This window comes from Bos javanicus, chromosome 1, assembly GCF_032452875.1.
Source record: "Bos javanicus breed banteng chromosome 1, ARS-OSU_banteng_1.0, whole genome shotgun sequence".
NCBI classification, from domain to species: Eukaryota; Metazoa; Chordata; class Mammalia; order Artiodactyla; family Bovidae; genus Bos; species Bos javanicus.
Window position 1 is genome coordinate 45,340,827 of NC_083868.1, and position 21,412 is coordinate 45,362,238.

The 21,412-nt window shown below is 38.1% G+C and overlaps 1 protein-coding gene across 2 annotated transcripts in view; it reads left to right on the forward strand.

The window, feature by feature from the left end:
- TMEM45A (transmembrane protein 45A) overlaps positions 1-21,412 on the forward strand; it is a 116,094-nt gene that overhangs the window by 86,180 nt on the left and 8,502 nt on the right. For both annotated transcript variants that reach the window (XM_061382524.1, XM_061382604.1), the window contains exons 2-5: positions 1,928-2,119; positions 3,391-3,603; positions 5,428-5,612; positions 15,923-16,068. In XM_061382524.1, coding sequence (XP_061238508.1) covers positions 1,930-2,119; positions 3,391-3,603; positions 5,428-5,612; positions 15,923-16,068 — 734 coding nt within the window. In that variant the 5' untranslated portion in view covers positions 1,928-1,929. The remainder of the gene's footprint in view (positions 1-1,927; positions 2,120-3,390; positions 3,604-5,427; positions 5,613-15,922; positions 16,069-21,412) is intronic.

Genomic DNA, 21,412 nt, shown 5'->3' on the forward strand with positions numbered 1-21,412 from the left:
TCCTAGAAGTGCAATCCCTGTACCAAGGAACGTAAAAATCTTTAAGATTCCTTTAGAATATATCAGATTCTTTTCCAGAAAAGTTAAAAAAAATTTACAGTGTAGGTGTACTTTTCAATCCCATATAGACGTATTTTTTAGTCTCTTGTGGCACTCTACTCCAGTACTCTTGCCTGGAAAATCCCATGGATGGAGGAGCATGGTGGGCTGCAGTCCATGGGGTCGCTAAGAGTCCGGCACGACTGAGCGACTTCACTTTCACTTTTCACTTTCGTGCATTGGAGAAGGAAATGGCAACCCACTCCAGTGTATGGATGATTCAGGGGCTGCTGGAATGTCCGTCTGGGATCTCAGCTGGAGATTTAAGAGACTTTTAGTGTTTTAGTCAGCTTCATAGTTCATCTTTGAAACTTCACGGTTCTGTCAGGAGGATGTGGAAGTAACTCAAAGGAATCTGTCCCAAACCAAGGGGTCCAGCACTCAGCCCTACTGGGCTGGGGAGAATCCTGAAATCCCCCTCTCATGAGTTCTTCTGCACTGATCTACTGTCCAATCCACAGGGATGATTCTGAGTTCTCTCTTTGTTATTCTGTAGAAGGTACATTAGCTTTGAACAAAGGACTACTCATGTAAACTCAAAAAATTCAAGACTGAATTTCTGTAAGACTGAATTCAAGACATATTTGGTCAAAACCAAAAAAAAAGAGTATTTCTGTTTTTTGTTGCTTGATCATGTAGCAATTCAATTCAAGCCTGGTTTTCTATAGCACTGACCAAAAAAGGAGGATATTTCTGTTTTTTATTGCTCGATCATATAGCAGTTATGTTTACAGAATTTAAATTTGATTTGGCTTGGTATCCCTCTCAATCTGCTGGATTAGGCTGTTAAATGTCAACTTTTAATGACTTAACTCAATAAAGAGTTGTTTCCTGCAAAAATCTAATGCAATCTGGTTGACTATCTTCTATGTTGTAGTTATACCATGCCTAGGTTGCCAAAGCGGGGGAAAAACAAGTTAAAGGAGTCACATAAGCTCTTAACTGACTTAACATGAAAGTGACAAATGCCACAATCTGCTGGACAGAACTAGAAACATGGTTCTGATTAAAATGGAGAGGAGGCTGGGAAAAGTGCGTGGAAGAATACACAGATATTTGATGAGCACTAGTGGTCTCTTCCACACACTTGATGTTTGATACTCTGAAATTACCTACTTAAAATTTTTTGTAGGCAATTTCATATCACTTTGAGTTTTAAACATAAAGATAGAACTTTCCTATTACTATCTTTCAAATATGATTAAAGTGTTTTGGCTGAGTACACACTATCACTTTTAAGAGATCTTTTGAGCTCCTTGTTAAAAACAGTGGCAAGTCCCTTCTCCCAGGTTCTCAGGCCAAAACATCCATCCCAGACTTCTCTCTTTTTCTCTTTCACTCTACACCCAGATCAGATCAGTCACTCAGTCGTGTCCAATTCTTTGCGACCCCATGAATCGCAGCACGCCAGGCCTCCCTATCCATCACCAACTCCCGGAGTTCACTGAGACTCACGTCCATCAAAGTTTTTTTAATAATTGTGAGATTTGGATAAGTAATTTCACTTCTCTACACCTGTATCCCAATTGAAAATATGATTTAACCCCTGATTCGTTGGTATATTGTGAAAATTAGGTTAGAGATCACATGTAAACCAGTAGACACAGTGCCTAGAATAAGGTTAATTGTTCAACCAATGTCTGTCTTTCTACTTGATGGTATTGTTGATCCTGTAATTGGTCTATGTCTGTCGACAGTTGTACTGGATCCTCTGACCCAGCAGTATATATCTACCATCATCAGAAGATAGTACATGGGAATAAGTGATGTTTTGGCCAAGTTTTGGAAAGGAAACACCTTCATCTTCTCTGTGTTCTTATTTTGGTAGTTATGGGGAACTTCAAAGGCCATGCTCTCCCTGGATCCTTCTTCTTTATCTTGGGGATTTGGTGGACTATAAAGTACATTCTGAAATATGCCTTCAAAAAGCAGAAACGGACTTCTTACCTTGATTCCAAAGCATTATTCCATCGAGCTGAAATGTTGGAAGGAATTGTAATAGTTGGAATGACTTTAACGGGTGAGTGACCCTTTTCTGTGTTCTGTTTGCTTTTTGGGGTATTTTCACATGCAAAGAGATAATTCAATATCAAAACAAAAAATTGCTAAAATAAATATTTCATTAAAAATACCTGAATACCTATTCTAATTGTAATTTCTACCTAGTATAATTTATTAGAACTTATACTTCATGTTATACAAAGGGCTATTCCTTATGAGTTAGTCATAGCAATTAACTTGCCTGTCCAGTCAAGGTGAATTTTCTTTTTAGATTTAGTTGGAGCCTTTAAGATAATTTTATGTCAGTTATTCTGAGGCCTGAAAGAGTTAACTCTATCCAAAACCATTTTTCAAAATGTCACAAAGGTAATCAAGTGATTATGGGAAAGTGTCAATAATAAATTATTGCTGATAGGCTATCCACAGGGTTCAGGTTGAAGAAAACCTTATCTTCTGTGTTCATCCTTTTTGTGTGGTTACTAAATTAGAGACAGAGGTTGGGCCAGATGATTGTAAAGCCTTTCCATTGGTTCTATGATTCTGTAAAAACATTGTGTTTTTAGAGTTCCACTTCAGCCTCTCCTTTATTGAAGGCAGAACTTCCTAATTTTCCTTCAGATTTCTTCATACTTTGTTCATGATGAGAGGTCTTTGCGATGGTCATCCAACTGTGGATCAACTATTTTTCAAAGAGAGGAATTTCCTTGCCAAATTCTATAGATAAATAAATGAAGCAGCATCTTCAAGAAAGTTTTTCAGAATTTGTGTAACTGGCTAGACTGTATGCTATATCTGTGTGTGCTTTCTCAGTTATCCGTAACTGGGGAGAAGCTGAACTCTAGCATTTTAATCCTGAACCAAGCACAACTCACTACCCAAAGATGTACTATGTAAGAAGAATTAATCAGATGCTATAGGATTAACCTCACAAATCTAAATCTAAAATTACTCAGGATTTATCTAGTCATTAGATTAAAGTAGGAACTAAGGCCATCAGGGGAACTAATCAGGGAACTCTGTGGAACTAAGACCATTAGCTTTGAAGATCTGAAATAGCTGTTTGATGAAACTCACTATCTTTGACTAAGAATGATTATCCAAACCAATCTTTGAAGCTTCAAAACCAGCCTAAAGAACCAGTGCTCAGCTGTTAGGTAACAGCCCAGATAGAAGAATCAGTGCCATAAAAAGATAATATATTGGGATAAGAAGTAGCCTGGTTCTTCTTCATCTTCCTTTTTCAGTAAAATTGTGGAAAGATGGCTTAAAGTGTGATATATCCCTCTGCAGGCATCCTTGGAGAACAGTTTTATCCTGGAGGACCACACCTGACCTTATATGACTACAAAGAGGGTCAATGGGTCCAGCTCCTGAGCTGGCAGCATTTTACCATGTACTTCTTCTTTGGGCTGCTGGGTGTAACCAATATCTTATCTTCTACCGTCGTTTCACTTCCTGCCTCCTTTAGCAAGTTAATGTTATCAAATGCCTTATTTGTGGAGGGTAAGTATGAGTATTTTCATATACCTTTCATTATTCTTGGACATTTGTCTAGCCCTTTACAATAATATTTCTTTTGCGTCCTGGTATAGCCTTGGCCCACAAGGTCATCTGTTTGGTTTGGGCCGTGGTGAGCTACTGAGATGTCCTAGACAGGATGCCAAAGATTTTCCTTCCCTACTGACTCATTTGGGCTTTCCTGGTGGCTCAGTTCGTAAAGAATCTGCCTGCAATGCAAGAGACCTGGGTTTGATCCCTGGGTCAGGAAGATCCCCTGGAGAAGGAAATGGCTACTACTCCTGTATCCTTGCCTGGAGAATTCAATGGACAGAGGAGGCTGGTGGGCTACAATCCATGGGGTGACAAAGAGTTGGACATGACTGAATACTAACACACACACACACTGACTCATTTAGTACAACACATGAAAAAATTCAATGTGTTTTATTCATAGTTCACATTTTCTTAAAGAAACACCTACTCCAGTATTCTTGCCTGGAGAATTCCATGGACAGAGGAGCCTACTGGGCTCCAGCCATGGGGCTTGCAGAACTTGTCTGTTATGATTAAGCAACGAATCAACAATAATGACAGCCATTGTTTATCTCTGATTTATCCAAGAGATGATCATTATTTCCATTTTTGACATATAAAATTGAGCTGAGAATAGTGAAGCATAAATATCCTCAAACAAGGAGACCACCACTCACAGTAGAGTAGCTTCCAAATCTAATATTGATATAGTGAAACTCCACCATTACATGATAAACAGGGTCCAAAAAATCCTGTCGCATAAAAATGAAGTCCTAACATTCTTTGTTCCATTAGCCTCCCTGTTACTCTGTACAGAAACACTGAAAACAAGTATTTAATGATTTGTTTTCATTTATTTTATATATAAGGGATAGATTGTTTGTAAAACTAGAAAAATCTCCCCATTATCAAGAGATAGTCTTTCCTAATGTCCACTTTGCCTCCCACATCCAAAGGTAAGAGCTTTGGTTGGGCACCAGCCATGATGCCATGATTCTCTTTATCTGAGGGTGTTACCATATTTTCAGTGAACATCTTTTCCCTCTCATCTAAATGAAAAGGATGAAACTGAAGCCAGCATCTCTGTCCATGGGATTAAAAAATATAGTTAGTTACTACTTCTTGGGAGCTTCCAGAGAATCTTATAACACCCATCAAATTCCACTCTTATGACTTGTGTGTATATTTACTGCCTTCAGTGGACTGAATTTCTTAAGGTGAAGGTTTGTCTCATTCATCTGTCTGTTCACCTCAACACCTGTTTCACTGTTCCCTTCATGCTTATTATTCTTATTTTTGCATAAAACATGGCTTTGAAATATAGTTATAGAAAATGTCATGATATAGTGGAGAAGAGAATAAAAGCTGGGGAAGGGGAAAGGAAATTTCAAAGATTCCATCCTAAAGAGGTAGTGATGACTCCAAAAATGCTGTGTGCTCAGTCATGTCCGACTCTATTGCCACCCCATTAACTGTAGCCCACCAGGCTCCTTTGTCCATGAGATTTTCCAGGCAAGAATACTGAAGTAGGCTGCCATTTCCCACTCCAGGTGATCTTCCAGACCCAAGGATGGAATCCACATTTCCTGCACCTCCTGCATTGGCAGGTAGATTCTTTACCACTGTGCCACCTGGGAAGTCCCCCCAAATGCTAGAGGTTTCCAATATTGTAGGAAGCAGTGAGCATCTGATATTTTGGACAAATAAATGTGTGTGTTTATGAAAGTTGTGTATTGAGGGAAACAGTAGATAGTTTCACTGAAAAAGGCAAACAATTTTTTCTGCCTCTGACAGCTTTTGTTTTCTACAATCACATTCATGGCCGGGAAATGTTGGACATCTTTGTGCACAAGCTTCTGGTCTTGGTCGTATTTTCGACAGGCGTGATTGCCTTCATGGAGCTCTTTGCACAGACCAGTATAACTGTGGAACTTCTGCGGACAAGCCTTTTCCTGCTTCAGGGAAGCTGGTTCTGGCAGGTGAGTTGGGGCCTCCAGTCAACATGCCTGGTGTCTGCACTGATGGCCTTCTCTCTTTGATTGTAGGTGTTGTGCTCTGAAACCCAGAGACTCCCTTCTGATATTCTGCTGGCAGTGAGAATGTGAGCCTTTGAGAGGTGATGCTTAATTGAGGGGCTCAGTGACCCTGGTGGGAATAGTGACAGAGCAGCAGGAAAGGAGGTGGGAGGTGTCCACCTTCTTCACACACCTGAATATCCATTTTGTAGGAACTCTGAGCTGGTGCTTAGCTGGAAGCAGTTCCTGATGTTAAAGTCACTTAAAGCCTAATGAGTAATAAGCTTGAGAAACATGGAAGGCAGGAAAGGGAGGGAATTATGTGTTGAGGAATAAGTGTGTGTTGGCTGCTGGACGCGACTTTTACATACACATTATTTCATTCTCATTTTGTCCTTGTGTTTCATTTTGTCCTCACGACAACTTGGAAGTTAGATATTATCATTCCCAATTGACTGATAAAGAAGGCTCAGAGAGAGCAAGTTACTTTCCCAGGATCACTCAATAATGGAGCTAGGTTCTAAATGTGGGTCTGTTTGACTCCAAATCCCAGGCATTTTCCATTTTACTGTTGACTCCCTAAGCTTGGAGTGTTGTTGAAAACATAGTGAACATCTACTATACAGCAGGGGTCCCCAACTTCCGGGATCTAATGTCTGATCTGAGGAGGAGCTGATATAATATGAAAAAACATGAAGTACACAATAAATATAATGCACTTGAATTGAACTGAAACTCTCACTTCCTCCACCCTAGTTCATGGAAAAATTGTCTTCCACGAATTTAGTCCCTGTTGCCAAAAAGATTGGGGACTACTATTTTATAGAGACTGATAAGTCATAATCCAATATACATATATAGATATAATGAAAGTCTGGGATGAAAGGTGAATGTGGTTTAATGACAGAAGATTTCTTAAAGGAGATTTTTAGTCACTAAAGTTCAAGGATATGGGATGATGAGGTTCTTCCAGGGATTTGCATTTCAGTGAAGAGTGATAACAATGCCCTTGTGGGCAAGGGGCAGAGAAATATCATGGTCGAAATGGTAGCTAGGAAAGATGTGATATTTAAGCTTGTGGGAGAGTAGAAAGAGCTAGATTCAAGGGTTATTTTGAAGGAAAAATCATATAGAAAAAGTAAAAAATTACTTATCATGTGATAAAATTTATAATCGGTAAATTTAACCAGCTGGTATACAGAAGTTGCATTGTGAGATTATTTATCATCTGTTGGGAAGCTAAATAGAATGGCATGTAAAACATAATTATGCATTCTGTATCTCTTGATGGGAATACTTTACTGTATATTGTGCATGTATTGCTGATCAAAACTAAAAATAAATTTAAAAAAATTCAACAGTGGTAACTTCTGACCAAGATGACAAGTGGGTTTATACTTCAGCAAATCTCCTCTGATTCAAACATATAACAATGATACATAAACTATCAAAAATACCTATGAAATTAAAAAGATATTAAAAAAGAGAAAACTAAATGAAAGTAAGAGGGTAAAAAATATGTAGTTGCAATTAAACAACCCAAAGTAGGGCAAGCCACCGGCAGGCCAGACAGAATAGGAATGCATAGTTGGAGAAGATGTGGACTGCAGGCCTATGGACTCCAGGTCTGGGGTAGATATGATGGCTGGTTGTTTGGCTCCAGGGAAACTAAAAGGAAATTAAAAATTCCTCTCAATGTGGGGTAAAGGCAGGCTCTTGGAACTCTTTTTAATTGTATGTTTATGTATTCTCTGTTTCTAATTGCTTCTCATTCAGTTGATCTTTCACTTTCTGATAGAGATCTGTTAAAATTTTATATTAGTTATGGATTTGTCAATTTCTCCTTATTTTCAGTTTTTTCTTTAATGTCATAAGGTTGTCTTCTCTTTCTCTCTAGTTTTTTGAGTTGAATATTCACTTATATTTAATTTTCTTATTTTCACATATAATACATCTAAGACTGCATGTGTCCGCAGTTGCTTCAGTCCTGTCTGATTCTTTGCGACCCTATGGACTATAACCTGCCAGGCTCTTCAGTCCATGGGATTCTCCAGGCAAGAGTACTGGGTTGCCATGCCCTCCTCCAAGGGATCTTCCCAACCCAGGGATTGAGCCCAGGTCTTGCACAACAGGTGGATTCTTTATTGCTGAGCTGCCTGGGAAGCCCCATACCTTTCTATAGAATTCCATGTATACCTGTGATGGATTCATTTTGATATTTGGCAAAACTAATACAATTATGTAAAGTTTAAAAATAAAATTAAATTAAAAAAAATAAACAAAAAAAATAAAATTAAAAAAAAAAAAGAATTCCTTTTCTATATATTACTTTAGCTACCTCCTGTGAGATTTCACTCTTGGGAAATTTTGAATGTTGCATTTTCTGTGTGCTTTCCTCTTTAATTTATGAGTTATTTAGGAGCATACTTTTCAGTTTCCCCAAAATATTCTTTCTTTTTTATTGTTTATTTGCAATTCTATTGCTTTGTATGTGTTCCCTTTAAAATGTGTTGAGACTGCCTTTGGAATGTAGCCCAATGTCACTGGCAGTAAATGTTCCATGTATTTGAAAAAATAGTATATTCCATCTTTGTTGGGTTGAAGATTCTCCATATATCTACTAAATCAAGTTTTTAAAGAGCTAAATATGCAAATAAAGAAGTTAGAAAGTAAGGAGAAAGGGGGAAACCCAGAGTTGAAAAAAGGAATAATAAAGATAAGCTCAGAATGAATGAAACTATTTAGTGCTTCTTTAATCATTAATGTTTGATTAAATATCTGAGGGAGGAAGCTGTGAGCTTTCATAACTGACCATGCTGCTGCTGCTGCTGCTAAGTCGCTTCAGTCGTGTCTGACTCTGTGTGACCCCATAGACAGCAGCCCACCAGGCTCCCCCGTCCCTGGGATTCTCCAGGCCATAGGTTGGCTTAATATTGTTCTTTCTGGCAGAGGAATAATATTTTCATATTTCCCCAAGAGCTTTTCTAAGGAAGAGATTTGAGGTTAGAATCTTTGGGCATAAATCCAAGATCATTTAAAAACTTTCCATCTGTCATTATGCCTAGATTAGTTTGGGACTTAAAGGAAAATGAACATTTGATACCAATGCAAACACACACACTGGCGGGAAAGGCAGGTTTAACAACAATACGTCTCCTCCCCTGCCCTCTCCCTGTTAGTTTCCTCTGAAACAAAAATGTTTCAGGGGCTTAGGTGAATTTATTTTGCTTCCATGTTTTGTTGCTATGAATGTTTATGCCCCAAACTCTATCTCAGGTAGTACTATTACACTGTGATTTGCTTTTCAGCATATTTTTTCTCTTACTACTTCCCCATATGTGATTAATAAACAATATATAGACAGATTAGAGAAAAGGTACACCTGGGTTCTTGGAACCATAAATATGGAGAGGTGAACAGAATGAGGAAAATACCCACAGTGGCCATTATTTAAAATAGCTCATATATAAATGATTAAGTTATAGACAAACCTGAAGGGAGTTCCCCTCCCCACCTATCAAAATGGTTTCTTGAACCACATTACAGCCAAATATATTTTTCTCAAAAGCCTAATCAAAGGCAATTTAGAAAAGGTTAAAAAAAATCTCTCAGGCACATTTATTTATTCCATGAATCATGTTTTCTGAGTCTGTTTGTGAATGAGTATTTCTAAAGCTCACTTTTGCATTTTGTCATTCCCAGTGTGAGGACCACAGTGCAGAGAGAATCAAGGAAAGAGGACAACACACGTGGGAGGGATTTTATTTTGGAAACTCAAAAAACAGTTGTGACTGTGGCATGAAGGGAGAAGTCTGTGAGTCCAGGTCAGGCGGACCCAGATCTGAATTCTGGATCTACCATATTAATCACATGACCATAGACTAACTGTTCTGTGTGCTTAAGATTCCTCAACTAAAAAATAGTAATGATATCTTATGAGACTGTTGCTTGAATGAAATGTTCCAACCTGAAAATGCCTCTGCCTTGAGGAGATACTATTAATTCCATAGGAAGAGGGTTGAGAAATCTTCTAGGAGAAGGTGAACTTTAGTTGGGGTTTGAAAGATAAGTGAGAGTCACCAGTGTGTCCAGGTTTGAGCTTTAGGACAGGTGATACTCTTCTGCTTATTTCAGCCTTAGCCCCTGTATTAGTGTACAAGGGCTGCAATAACAAATTCCAACAAGCAGGAAGACTTCACTGTTCTGGGAGATAGAACTAAAAATCAAGTTGTCAGCAGGTTGGTTCTTTCTTGGGGGCCCCAAGGGAGAATTTGTCAGTTGCCAGCAATCCTTGACTTTCCTTGGCCTGTTGGTAGCATAATTCCAATCTCTGCCTCCAGAGTCACACCTGTGTATTTCTGTATACCTGTGTCTTTACATGGACCTCTTATAAGGGCACTCATCACTGGAAAGTGAAAGTCGCTCAGTTGTGTCCAACTCTTTGTGACCCCATGGACTATACAGTTCATGAAATTCTCTAGGCCAGAATCCTGGAGTGGGCAGCCTTCTTCCCAACCCAGGGATCGAACCTAGGTCTCCCACATTGTAGGTGAATTCTTTACCAGCTGAGCCACAAGGGAAGCCCAAGAATACTGGAGTGGGTAGCCTACCCCTTCTCCAGCAGATCTTCCCGACCCAGGAATCAAACCAGGGTCTCCTGCATTGCAGGCAGATTCTTTACCAACTGAGCTATCACGGAAGCCCCACTCACCACTGGATTTATGGTCAATTCTGATCCAATATGACCTCATCTGGATGTTATCTACAAAGACCTTATTTCCAAATGAGGTTACATTCACAGGTATCAGGGGTTAGGACTTCAACACGCCCTTTTAGAAGGAATGATTTAACCCACAACAACTGTTACGTCTTCCCTCTGGGAGCTGGAGTTGATCACTCCCCAGGCTGGGATAGGTGAGTAATGTGAATGGCATTGAAGGAACACAAGTGAGACTGATGGGTGGGAACTGGAGAGCTAGTCCTTAAACTAACTAGGTCATTAAACTCAACCTCTCAAAAGGCCTTTGGTTGACACAGATTTCTCTGTCAACCTCCATGTATTGATGTGAGAGGAAAACATGAGAAGCAGTTCTGACACCCTGGTTGAAATGGCTGGGCCCCTTAAACTGAGAATTGACTACATGGTTTGAGTTTCCTTATTGTCATTTCCAAACAGTGAGCACAGAGGAGCTAGAAAGTCTCTTTTTCTTCCAGGGCCTTCAGGGACCTGGGCTCTGATCACTTTGGTTTCCACTGTGAGCTTTCCTTGAAGTATTATAAAGGGGTATTACAAAACACAGATATGTCCAAACAGCAGGCAAAGCAGCTGGGTGGCATTCTCCTCCTGGAGTTTATGGGTACTGTAGGCTCAGATTTCTAATTTGATGATTGATCTCTCTTTTGTTAATTACTCAACCCTTTAGAATGGAGCCCTGCCCTTATGCAGAGTCCTGAGCTCTTGCAATGATGCAAGTGCCTTTGTGACTGTTTGGAGACCCAGAGGCAGGTTTGCACCTTACTTAGATTTCTTATCTATAAAATAGACACAACAAAAGGAGTCTGTCAGCTTTGATATTTTAGAAAAATTTATGAATGTGACATTGGTTAATAAATAAAGTACATAGCACCAGTGTAAAAATGAAGGCCTCTGGACTGCTCCACTTGGTCAGGCAGCTACCAACCTGAATGATGAATCAATGGAGAATACATGTTGCTGTTCATGCTTTGAAATACAGGTCTGGTGTGGCCAGATATTTCTATTTTTAGAAGTAAGCTGAGACTATGGACTTCTGCGTGAAGTTCCCTAATTTTTCAAGCATTGTGAATTAATTCAACTTATTTTTTAAAATGTGCAGGGCAGGCAAAGCACATCTGTGATATAGATGTGGCTCAGGATCTGCCAGTCTATAATCTGTGTTTTAAGGGAGAGACAGTACCATGTCTTCATGGGACCAACTATGTCTCAGTACCGATTGTTCAAACTGTATCAAACTGCTGAGATGACTCACTCAGACCCTGGTGTCCAAGCCACTGTCCTTCCAAGCCACTGTGTCCAAGCCACATTGCCCCATGGAGAAAGGCTAAATGATGAAAGAGCATGTTGGGTAGAAGAAGGAGCACACAGAGTTCTGGAGGCAGGCCCTCCTGGCTTGGAACCCTGTTAGTCAATCAGCTGTTTTGTAATACTGGGGACATGACCAAAGTCTCTGAGTTGCAGTTCTACCCTCTGTGATATGGGGATGATGACACCCTCTTCTTGGGGTGGTTGTGAGGATGAGAATTAGGGTGAAGTTTATGTGCCTGAGTGAGGTTACAGTGCCTGACACACGGTGGTACATCTTCCAGGAAGTACCAGTGGCAGTTCTCCTTCCAACTAAAGGGAATCCTTTATTTTTTAAATATTTATCTATTTGGCTGTGCTGAGTCTTAGTTGCAGCACACAGGATCTTTGATCTTTGTTGGGCATTCAGGATCCTGAGTTTCAGCATGCAAACTCTTAGTTGTGACACATGAGATCTAGTTCTGTGACCAGGGATAGAACCCAGACCCCCCGCATTGGGAGCACAGAATCTTAGCTGCTGGATCACCAGGGAATTCCCTAAAGGGAAACCTTTCAAATGGGAAATAGGAACATGTGATTAAGGCATAACTCTTACTTTTCCCTGATTTATTCATATTACTGGAAATTTCCAACAGAAATGGTTTCACTCAATATTATAAACTAAAATGCTTTTTTTTCCCCCAGTAAGATTACATTTATTAGATTTATGATCAGAAGCAAATTACTAAACCACCCAATTTTCCAGTCTTGTTAATGAGGATAACATTACATTAACTTGGGATAATAATATATTATTGAAGGGCCATAGTAGAGAAATCTCCTAAGCACAGTAACTGACACATAGTTAGCTAATATATGGTAGACTTTTGTACAATTATCCATGTAATTATCTTGATTTTGTATTTCATTTAGATCTCAAACCTGACATCTGTTCCTCTGTCTATCTACGTATCATTTATTTATCTTACTTTTCTTATTGGAGTAAAATTCACATAACAGAATTAAATTCCTCCCTCCCTCTCTTCCTTCCTTGCTTTTTCAGTTTTATTAAAGAATAATTGACATACAACACTGTATGAGTTTATGATGTACAGCACAATGATGTCATTTACTTAATGAAATGATTACCAAAATAAGTTTAGTGACTATCCATTATCTCATGTAGAAACAAAATTAAAGACATTGAAAAAAATTGTTTCCTGTGATAAGAAATCTCAGGATTTACTCTCTTAACTTCCATAACATACAGCAGTGTTAATTATATTGATCACATTGTACATTATATCACTTATTTATCTTATAACTGGAAGTTTGTACCCATTGGCTGCCTTCATCCAATTCCCTTTCCCCCACCTCCCACCTCTGGTAACCACAAATCTGATCTCTTTTTCTACAAGTTTGTTTCTGAAATGTAACTGACCTAGAGCACTATGTTAGTTCCTCATGCCCAACATAGTGATTTGATATTTCTATACATTTCAACATGATCCCTCAGATCTAATATCCATGTAGTATCTGGATCTATTATCTGCCACTATACAAAGATATTACATAATTATTGACTATATTTCCAACAGTATACATTTCATACTTGGAACTCATTTGTTCTGTGATTGGAAATTTGTACCTCTTAATCTCCCTCACCAGTTCTCTCATCCCCGGAACCTTCTCCCCTCTAGCAACATTTTATGCTTTTTAAAGTGTATAATTCGGCAACATTTAGTACAGTCACAGTGTTGTGCAACTCTCACCTCTGTTTAGTTCTAAAATATTTTCATCACCCTGAAAGGAAACCCCAGATCCATTAACCAGTCATTCCCTTTTCTTTTCCTTCCAGTCCCTGGTTACCACTAATTTGCTTTGTTTCTCTATGGTTTACCTATCCTGGTTATTTCAGACAAACAGAACTATACAATATATTACCTTTTGTGCCTATCTTCTTTCTCTAACATAATGTTTTCAAGGTTCATCCATGTTGCATTATAAGTTAATGTCATTTTTATGGCTGAATAATATTCTGTGGTATGGAAATACCACATTTTGCTTGTTCATTATCAGTTGATGGACAATTGGAATGTTTTCAACTGTGGCCCTTGTGAATGATGCTGCTTTGAACATTTGTGTAGATGTTTGGATACCTGTTTTCAGTTATTTTGGGTAAATACAGTATCTAAAATGATATTCTACTTTAACTTTTTGAGAAACTGTCAAATTGTTTTCCACATGGCTGTATCATTTTTATGGGCTTCCCAGGTGGTACGGTGGAAAAGAATCTGCCTGTCAATGCAGGAGATGCAAGAGACATGGGTTTGGTCCCTGGGTTGGAAAGATCTTCTAGAGTAAGAAATGGCAACCCGTTCCAGTATTCTTGCCTGGAAAATCCCATGGAGAGAGGAGCCTGGAGGGCTACAGTCCATGGGGTCACAAAGAGTCAGACAAGACTGGGCACGCATATATGTATCATTTTACATTCTCAATAGCAACGTGTAAGGATTCCAATTTCTCCATATCCTTACCGACACTTGTTACTTACTATTATTAATACCATTCTAGGGGGTGTGAAGTGATATTTCATAGTGGTTTTGATTTGCATTTCTCTAATAACTAATGATGTTTATAATTTTTTTCTTGAGCTTATTGAGGATTTAAACACCTTTGGGGCAATGAGTCTTCAAGTCCTTTGCCCATTAAAATTTTGTTTGGCTTTTTTTTTTTTTTTGGCTTTTTGTTGAGATTTAGGAGTTCTTAATATATTCTAGATATCAATTCCTTATCAGATATATGATTTGCAAAATTTCCTCCTATGCTAAGGGTTGTCTTTTCATTTTCCTGATACTGTCCTTTGATGTGCATAAGTTTTAAATTTTGGTGTGTTTTGGTGTCATGTCTAAGAAATCAGTACCAAATCCCAGGACATGAAGCTTTTTCCTTGTGTTTTCTTCTAAGAGTTATGATTTTAGTTCTCATATTTAGGTTTTTGATTCATTTTGAGTTTATTTTTATATATGGTGTAATGATGGTTTATTTGCTAAGTTGTGTCTGACTCTTACGACCCCTGGCTATACTCCATTTATTTAGATCTTCTTTGATCTCTTTCAACAATGTTTTGTAGTTTGCAAGGTACAAATCTTGAGCCTCCTTGCTTAAATTTATTCCCAAGTATTTTATTCTTTTCAATGCTATTATTAGTGGAATTGTTTTCCTAACAATTTTTCTGGATTGTTCATTGCATCTTTTGTGTGTTGATTTTGTATCCTGCAAGTGTGCTAAATTTATTTATTAGCTCTAATAGGTTTTTTTTTGTGTGGATTCTTTATAATTATATGTATATAAGATCATGTCATTTGTGAATATAGATAGTTTTACTTCTTCCTTTATAATGTGGATGTGCTTTATCAATTTTTCTTGACTAATTGCACTGGCTAGAATTTCTAGTACAGTGTTAAGTAGAATTGGTAAAATAAGAAACCCTTGTCTTGTTCCTGATCTTAGGAGATAAGCTTTCAGTATGAATATAATGTTACCCATGGGCTTTGTTTATTTTATTTTTTTATTATTTTTTTAAATTTAAATTTATTTATTTTAATTAGAGGCTAATTACTTTACAATATTGTATTGGTTTTGCCACACATCAACATGAATCCGCCATGGGTGTACACATGTTACCAATCCTGAACCCCACTCCCACCTCCCTCCCATACCATCCCTCTGGGTCATATCTTTGACAAAGGAGGCAAGAATATACAATGGAGAAAAGACAATCTCTTTGACAAGTGGTACTGGGAAAAGTGGTCAACCACTTGTAAAAGAATGAAACTAGAACACTTTCTAACACCATACACAAAAATAAACTCAAATGGATTAAAGGCTTTGTTTATTTTAAAACCTGTTTTTCAAAACTCTGACTTTGAAATAATTTAGTGAAGCTGAGCAACTTGGAATCCTAGTATATTCTCTGAAAGTCCACCAATATCCAGAGATGATTACTATTCATATCTTGAAAATTGATCTATAAATATCCTTAACATTTTTCCAAAAGAATTAACTAGTAGATATTGTCCATTTTAGTAAAACAGGTAGAGTTTCTTATCTGTAGCATCTCAGATAATGGGAGTTATGTTACCATTAATCTTGAAATGAAACATTTTGAACTGCACCATCTTTGGGAATATGGCTGGTACTTCTTAATGTGTGCTCTTTTTTTAAATTACAGATTGGGTTTATCCTTTATCCTCCCAGTGGAGGTCCTGCATGGGATTTAATGGATCATGACAACGTTATGTTTCTCTCCATATGCTTTTGTTGGCATTATGCAACAGCCATTAGCATCGTTGGAGCAATTTATGTCTTTGTCACCTGGTAAGTTAGTGCTTTTTGTTTGTGGAAGTTCTATTTTTTGGGATATGATCATTAATATTCAACAGTACTGAAAAAAAAAAAAAAGATTCAACAGTACTGAAATTTAAGTTCAAAGAGGTATTTCACTCCTTAGCATTCCACAAAACAGAGTAATATAGCAGAAAATTGTCTATAAGCACAGACATTTCCAATAAAAAGAATAAATTTGGTTTAAAGTTGGAATAGCTAAAAAGTGTCTCTGCTGTGCTCCTAACCTATGCATCACCCTTCAACACACTCTTCTGTGCCTCCATGTCTTTGCATATGCTGTTTTCTTTTCCACATGGTCCTCCCCATACTTGCAGTGAGCCCCCTCCATTTCCCCATGCATACCTCAGTTACGGAATTTCCCAAGCTTGTGGTCATTCTTGACAAACATGTATGTCTCCCATTAAGTTTGAGTATCTGATTAATTTGACATTTACTGCAATACCTCTAACAGTAAGATTCAGTTAAATGATCCATGTTTTTACAAGGACTTTGATACAATGTTTCATGATGGATGAGGAGCAATATACAGATTGCTAAGAACCCATATTCTAGCTTTGCTGCTTGTCAGCTATATTAGGGTAGATTATTTAATCACCTTAAATATCAGTTTTGTTGTTTAAAAAATGGAGACCTAAATGAAAATCATGTATTTAAACTGCCTACAACATAATAAGAACTCAATGAAGATTCTTCTTTTTCTTGTCTTTGTTTTTTTTTTTTTTTTTTTCTGGTTCCTATGGTAGATTTCTTTTTAAATTGAAGTTCAGTTGACATGGGGCTTCTCTGGTAGCTCAGCTGGGAAAGAATCCTCCTTCAATGCAGGAGACCCTGGTTCAATTCCTAGGTCAGGAAGATCCCTGGAGAAGGCATAGACTACCCCCTCCAGTATTTCTTGGGGATTCCCTGGTGGCTTAGGTGGTAAAGAATCTGCCTGCAATGTGGGAGACCTGGGTTCGACCCCTGGATTGGGAGGATCCCCTGGAGGAGGGCATGGCAACCCACTCCAGTATTCTTCCCTGGAGAATCCCCATAGACAGAGAAGCCTGATGGGCTACAGTCCATGGGGTTCCAAAGAGTTGAACACGACTGAGCAACTAAATACAGCACAATTGACCCACAACATTATACAAGTTTCAGGTGTTCAACATAATGATTCAACTTTTATATACATTGCAAAATGACCACCACAATAAGTCTAGTTATACCATTCACTTTCATGCATTGGAGAAGGAAATGGCAACCCACTCCAGTGTTCTTGCCTGGAGAATCCCAGGGACGGGGGAGCCTGGTGGGCTGCCGTCTATGGGGTCACACAGAGTCAGACATGACTGAAGCAACTTAGCAGCAGCAGCAGCATACCATTTGTCACCATACAAATTTACAAACACTTTTTTTCTTGTGATGAGAACTTTTAAGATTTACTTTCTTAGCAACTTTCAAATCTACAATACAATATTATTGATTATAGTCACCATGCTATATATAACATTCCCATGATTTATTTCTTTTATTTTCATGTTTTAACTTTTCATTTCATATCAGAGTACAGTTGGTTAACAAGGCTGTGTTATTCTCAGGTGTACAACAAGGTAATTCCATTCTACATATACATGTATCTATTCTTTTTCAAATTCTTTTCCCCATTAGGTTGTTACAGGAAATTGAGCAGAGTTCCCTGTGCTATATAGTAGGACTTTGTTGGTTATCCATTTTAAACGTAATAGTGTGTACATGTCAACCCCAAACTCTCTAAATATCCCCCATTCCTCCCCCCATAACTGTAAGTTCCTTCTCTAAGTCTGTTGTGAGTCTATGTCTGTTTTGTAAATTAGTTCATTTATGTCCTTTCTTTTTAGATTCCATGTATAAGCAATATTATATGATATTGCTTTCTCTGACTTACTTCACTCAGTATGACAATCTCTAGGTTCATTCATGATGCTGCACAAGGCATTATTTCATTCTTTTGCATGGTTGAGTAATATTCCTTTATATATACTTACCACAAATTTTTTAATCCATTCTTCTGTCTATGGACATTTAGGTTGCTTCCTAAATGTCTTGGTTGTTGTAAATAGTGCTGCAATGAACATTGAGGTACATGTATCCTTTCGGACCGTGTTTTTCTCTGGGTATATGCCCAGGAGTGGGATTGTAGAATCATATGGTAGCTCTATTTTTAGCTTCTTAAGGAACCTTCATACTGTTCTCCATAGTGGCTGCACCAATTCATATTCCCACTGACAGTCTGGGAGGGTTCCCTTCTCTCAACACCCTCTCCGGCATTTATTGTTTGGGGATTTTTTTGATGATGGCCATTCTGACTGGTGTGAGGTGACAGGATCATTTCAAGAAGCAGAAAAATCTTTTGACAGAATTCAACACCTGTTTATGATTAAAAAACTCTTCAGAAAGTGTACATAGAGAGTACATTCCTCAACATAATTTGGGTACATCAGTTCAGTTCAGTTCAGTCGCTCAGTTGTGTCCAACTCTTTGCGACCCCATGAATCACAGCACGCCAGGCCTCCCAGTCCATCACCAACTCCTGGAGTTCACTCAAACTCATGTCCGTTGAGTCAGTGATGCCATCCAGCCATCTCATCCTCTGTCGTCCCCTTCTCCTCCTGCCCCCAATCCCTCCCAGCATCAGGGTCTTTTCCAATGAATCAAGTCTTCGCATGAGGTGGCCAAAGTATTGGAGTTTCACCTTTAGCGTCAGTCCTTCCAATGAACACCCATGACTGATCTCCCTTAGGATGGACTGGTTGGATCTCCTTGCAGTCCAAGGGACTCTCAAGAGTCTTCTCCAACACCACAGTTCAAAAGCAACAATTCTTCAGTGCTCAGCTTTCTTCACAGTCCAACTCTCACATCCATACATGACCACTGGAAAAACCATAGCCTTGACTAGATGGACATTTGTTGGCAAAGTAATGTCTCTGCTTTTTAATATGCTGTCTAGGTTGGTCATAACTTTCCTTCCAAGGAGTAAGCGTCTTTTAATTTCATGGCTGCAATCACCATCTGCAGTGATTTTGGAGCCCAAGAAAATAAAGTCTGACACTGTTTCCACTATTTCCCCATCTATTTGCCATGAAGTGATGGGACCGGATGCCATGATCTTCGTTTGCTGAATGTTGAGCTTTAGGCCAACTTTTTCACTCTCCTCTTTCACTTTCATCAAGAGGGTCTTTAGTTCCTCTTCACTTTCAACCATAAGGGTGGTGTCATCTGCATATCTGAGGTTATTGATATTTCTCCCGGCAATCTTGATTCCAGCTTGTGCTTCATCCAGCCCAGCGTTTCTCATGATGTCCTGTGCATACAAGTTAAATAAGCAGGGTGACAATATACAGCCTTGACATATTCCTTTTCCTATTTGGAACCAGTCTGTTGTTCCATGTCCAATTCTAACTATTGCTTCCTGACCTGCATATAGGTTTCTCAAGAGGCAGGTCAGGTGGTCTGGTATTCCCATCTCTTTCAGAATTTTCCACAGTTTATTGTGATCCACACAGTCAAAGGCTTTGGCATAGTCAATAAAGCAGAAATAGATGTTTTTCTGGAACTCTCTTGCTTTTTTTGATGATCCAGCAGATGTTGGCAATTTGATATCTGGTTCCTCTGCCTTTTCTAAAACCAGATTGAACATCTGAAACTTCACGGTTCACATATTACTGAAGCCTGGCCTGGAGAATTTTGAGCATTACTTTACTAGCATGTGAGATAAATACAATTGTGTGGTAGTTTGAGCATTCTTTAGCATTGCCTTTCTTTGGGATTTGGGTACATACTTCAACATAATTTGAGTACATACCTCAAAGGTCATATATGACAAACCTACAGCTAACATTATACTCAACAGTGAAAGGGTAAAGGCATTTTCTTTAAGATCAGGAACAAGAGAAGGATGTCCATTTTTGCCACTTCTATTCAACATAGTTTTGGAAGTCCTAGCTATGGCAATCAGAGAAGAAAAACAAACAGAATCCGAATTGGAAAAAGATGATGTGAAACTGTCATTGTTTGCAGATGACATGATGCTATATACAAAAAATCCTAAAGATGCTATACATAGAAAATCCTAAAGAAAACTACTGGAGCTCATCAATGAATTTGGTTGTTGCAGGTCACAAAATTAGTACACATAAATCTGTTGCATTTCTATACACTAACAATGAAAGATCAGAAAGAGAAATTCAAGAAACAACCCCATTTACCATCTTATTAAGAAGAATAAAATACTTAGGAATAAACCTACTGAAGGAGACACAAGACCTATACTTTGAAAACTATAAGACTTATTTATTTCATAACTGGGAAGTTTGTGCCTCCTGATACTCTGCATCTATTTATGCCCACCTCTCCACATTCTGGCAACCACCAGTCTGTTCCCTGTATCTATGTGTTTTGTTTGTTCATTTGTTTTTCCCATCTCACAGATAACTAAAATCATATGGAATTTTTCTTCCTCTATGCCTTATTTCACTTAACATAATACCCTTAAGGTCCAGTCCATTCTTTTTTATGGCTGAGTAATATTCTATTACATAAAGCATAAAATATTATAAACTTATATAAATATCTTAGTTGAGCTAATTTTTGTGTATGATGTGAGACAGTGGTCCAGTTTTACTCTTTTGCATGTGGCTATCCAGTTTTCCCAGCACTATTTTTGAAGAGACTGGCCTTTCCCTACTTTGTATTTGTGCCTTCTTTATTGTAAATTGACTGCCCATATTATGTGTGGGTCTGTTTCTAGGCTATCTGTTCTGTGACATCGATCTTTTTATGCCAATATCGTACTGTTTTGATTTTGCAACTTCATAGTATAGGCTGAAATCAGAAAGCATGATTCCTCCAGCCTTGTTCTCCTTTGCAAGAGTGCTTAGGCTATTCAGGATCTTTTGTGATTCCATACATATTTTAGGACTGTTTGTTCTATGTCTATGAAAAATACCTTTGGTAATTTGGTAGGGATTGCATTGAATCTATAGATCGTTTGGGGTAATATGGACATTTTAATGATATTCTTCCAATCCATAAGTATGGAATATCTTTCCACTTATTTGTGTCTTCTTCAATTACTTTCATCAGTGTCTTATAGTTTTCAGTACGTAGATCTTTCATCTCCTTAGTTAAATTTGTTTGCATGTATTTTATATTTTATTCTTTTTGATGCCATTTTAAATGGGATTTTTTTCTGAACTTTTCTTTCTGATAGTTCATTGTTGGTATATAAAACCATGAGTTTGCATATTAATTTTTAACCCTGCAACTTTACTGAATTTATTGGTTCTGTTTTTTTTGG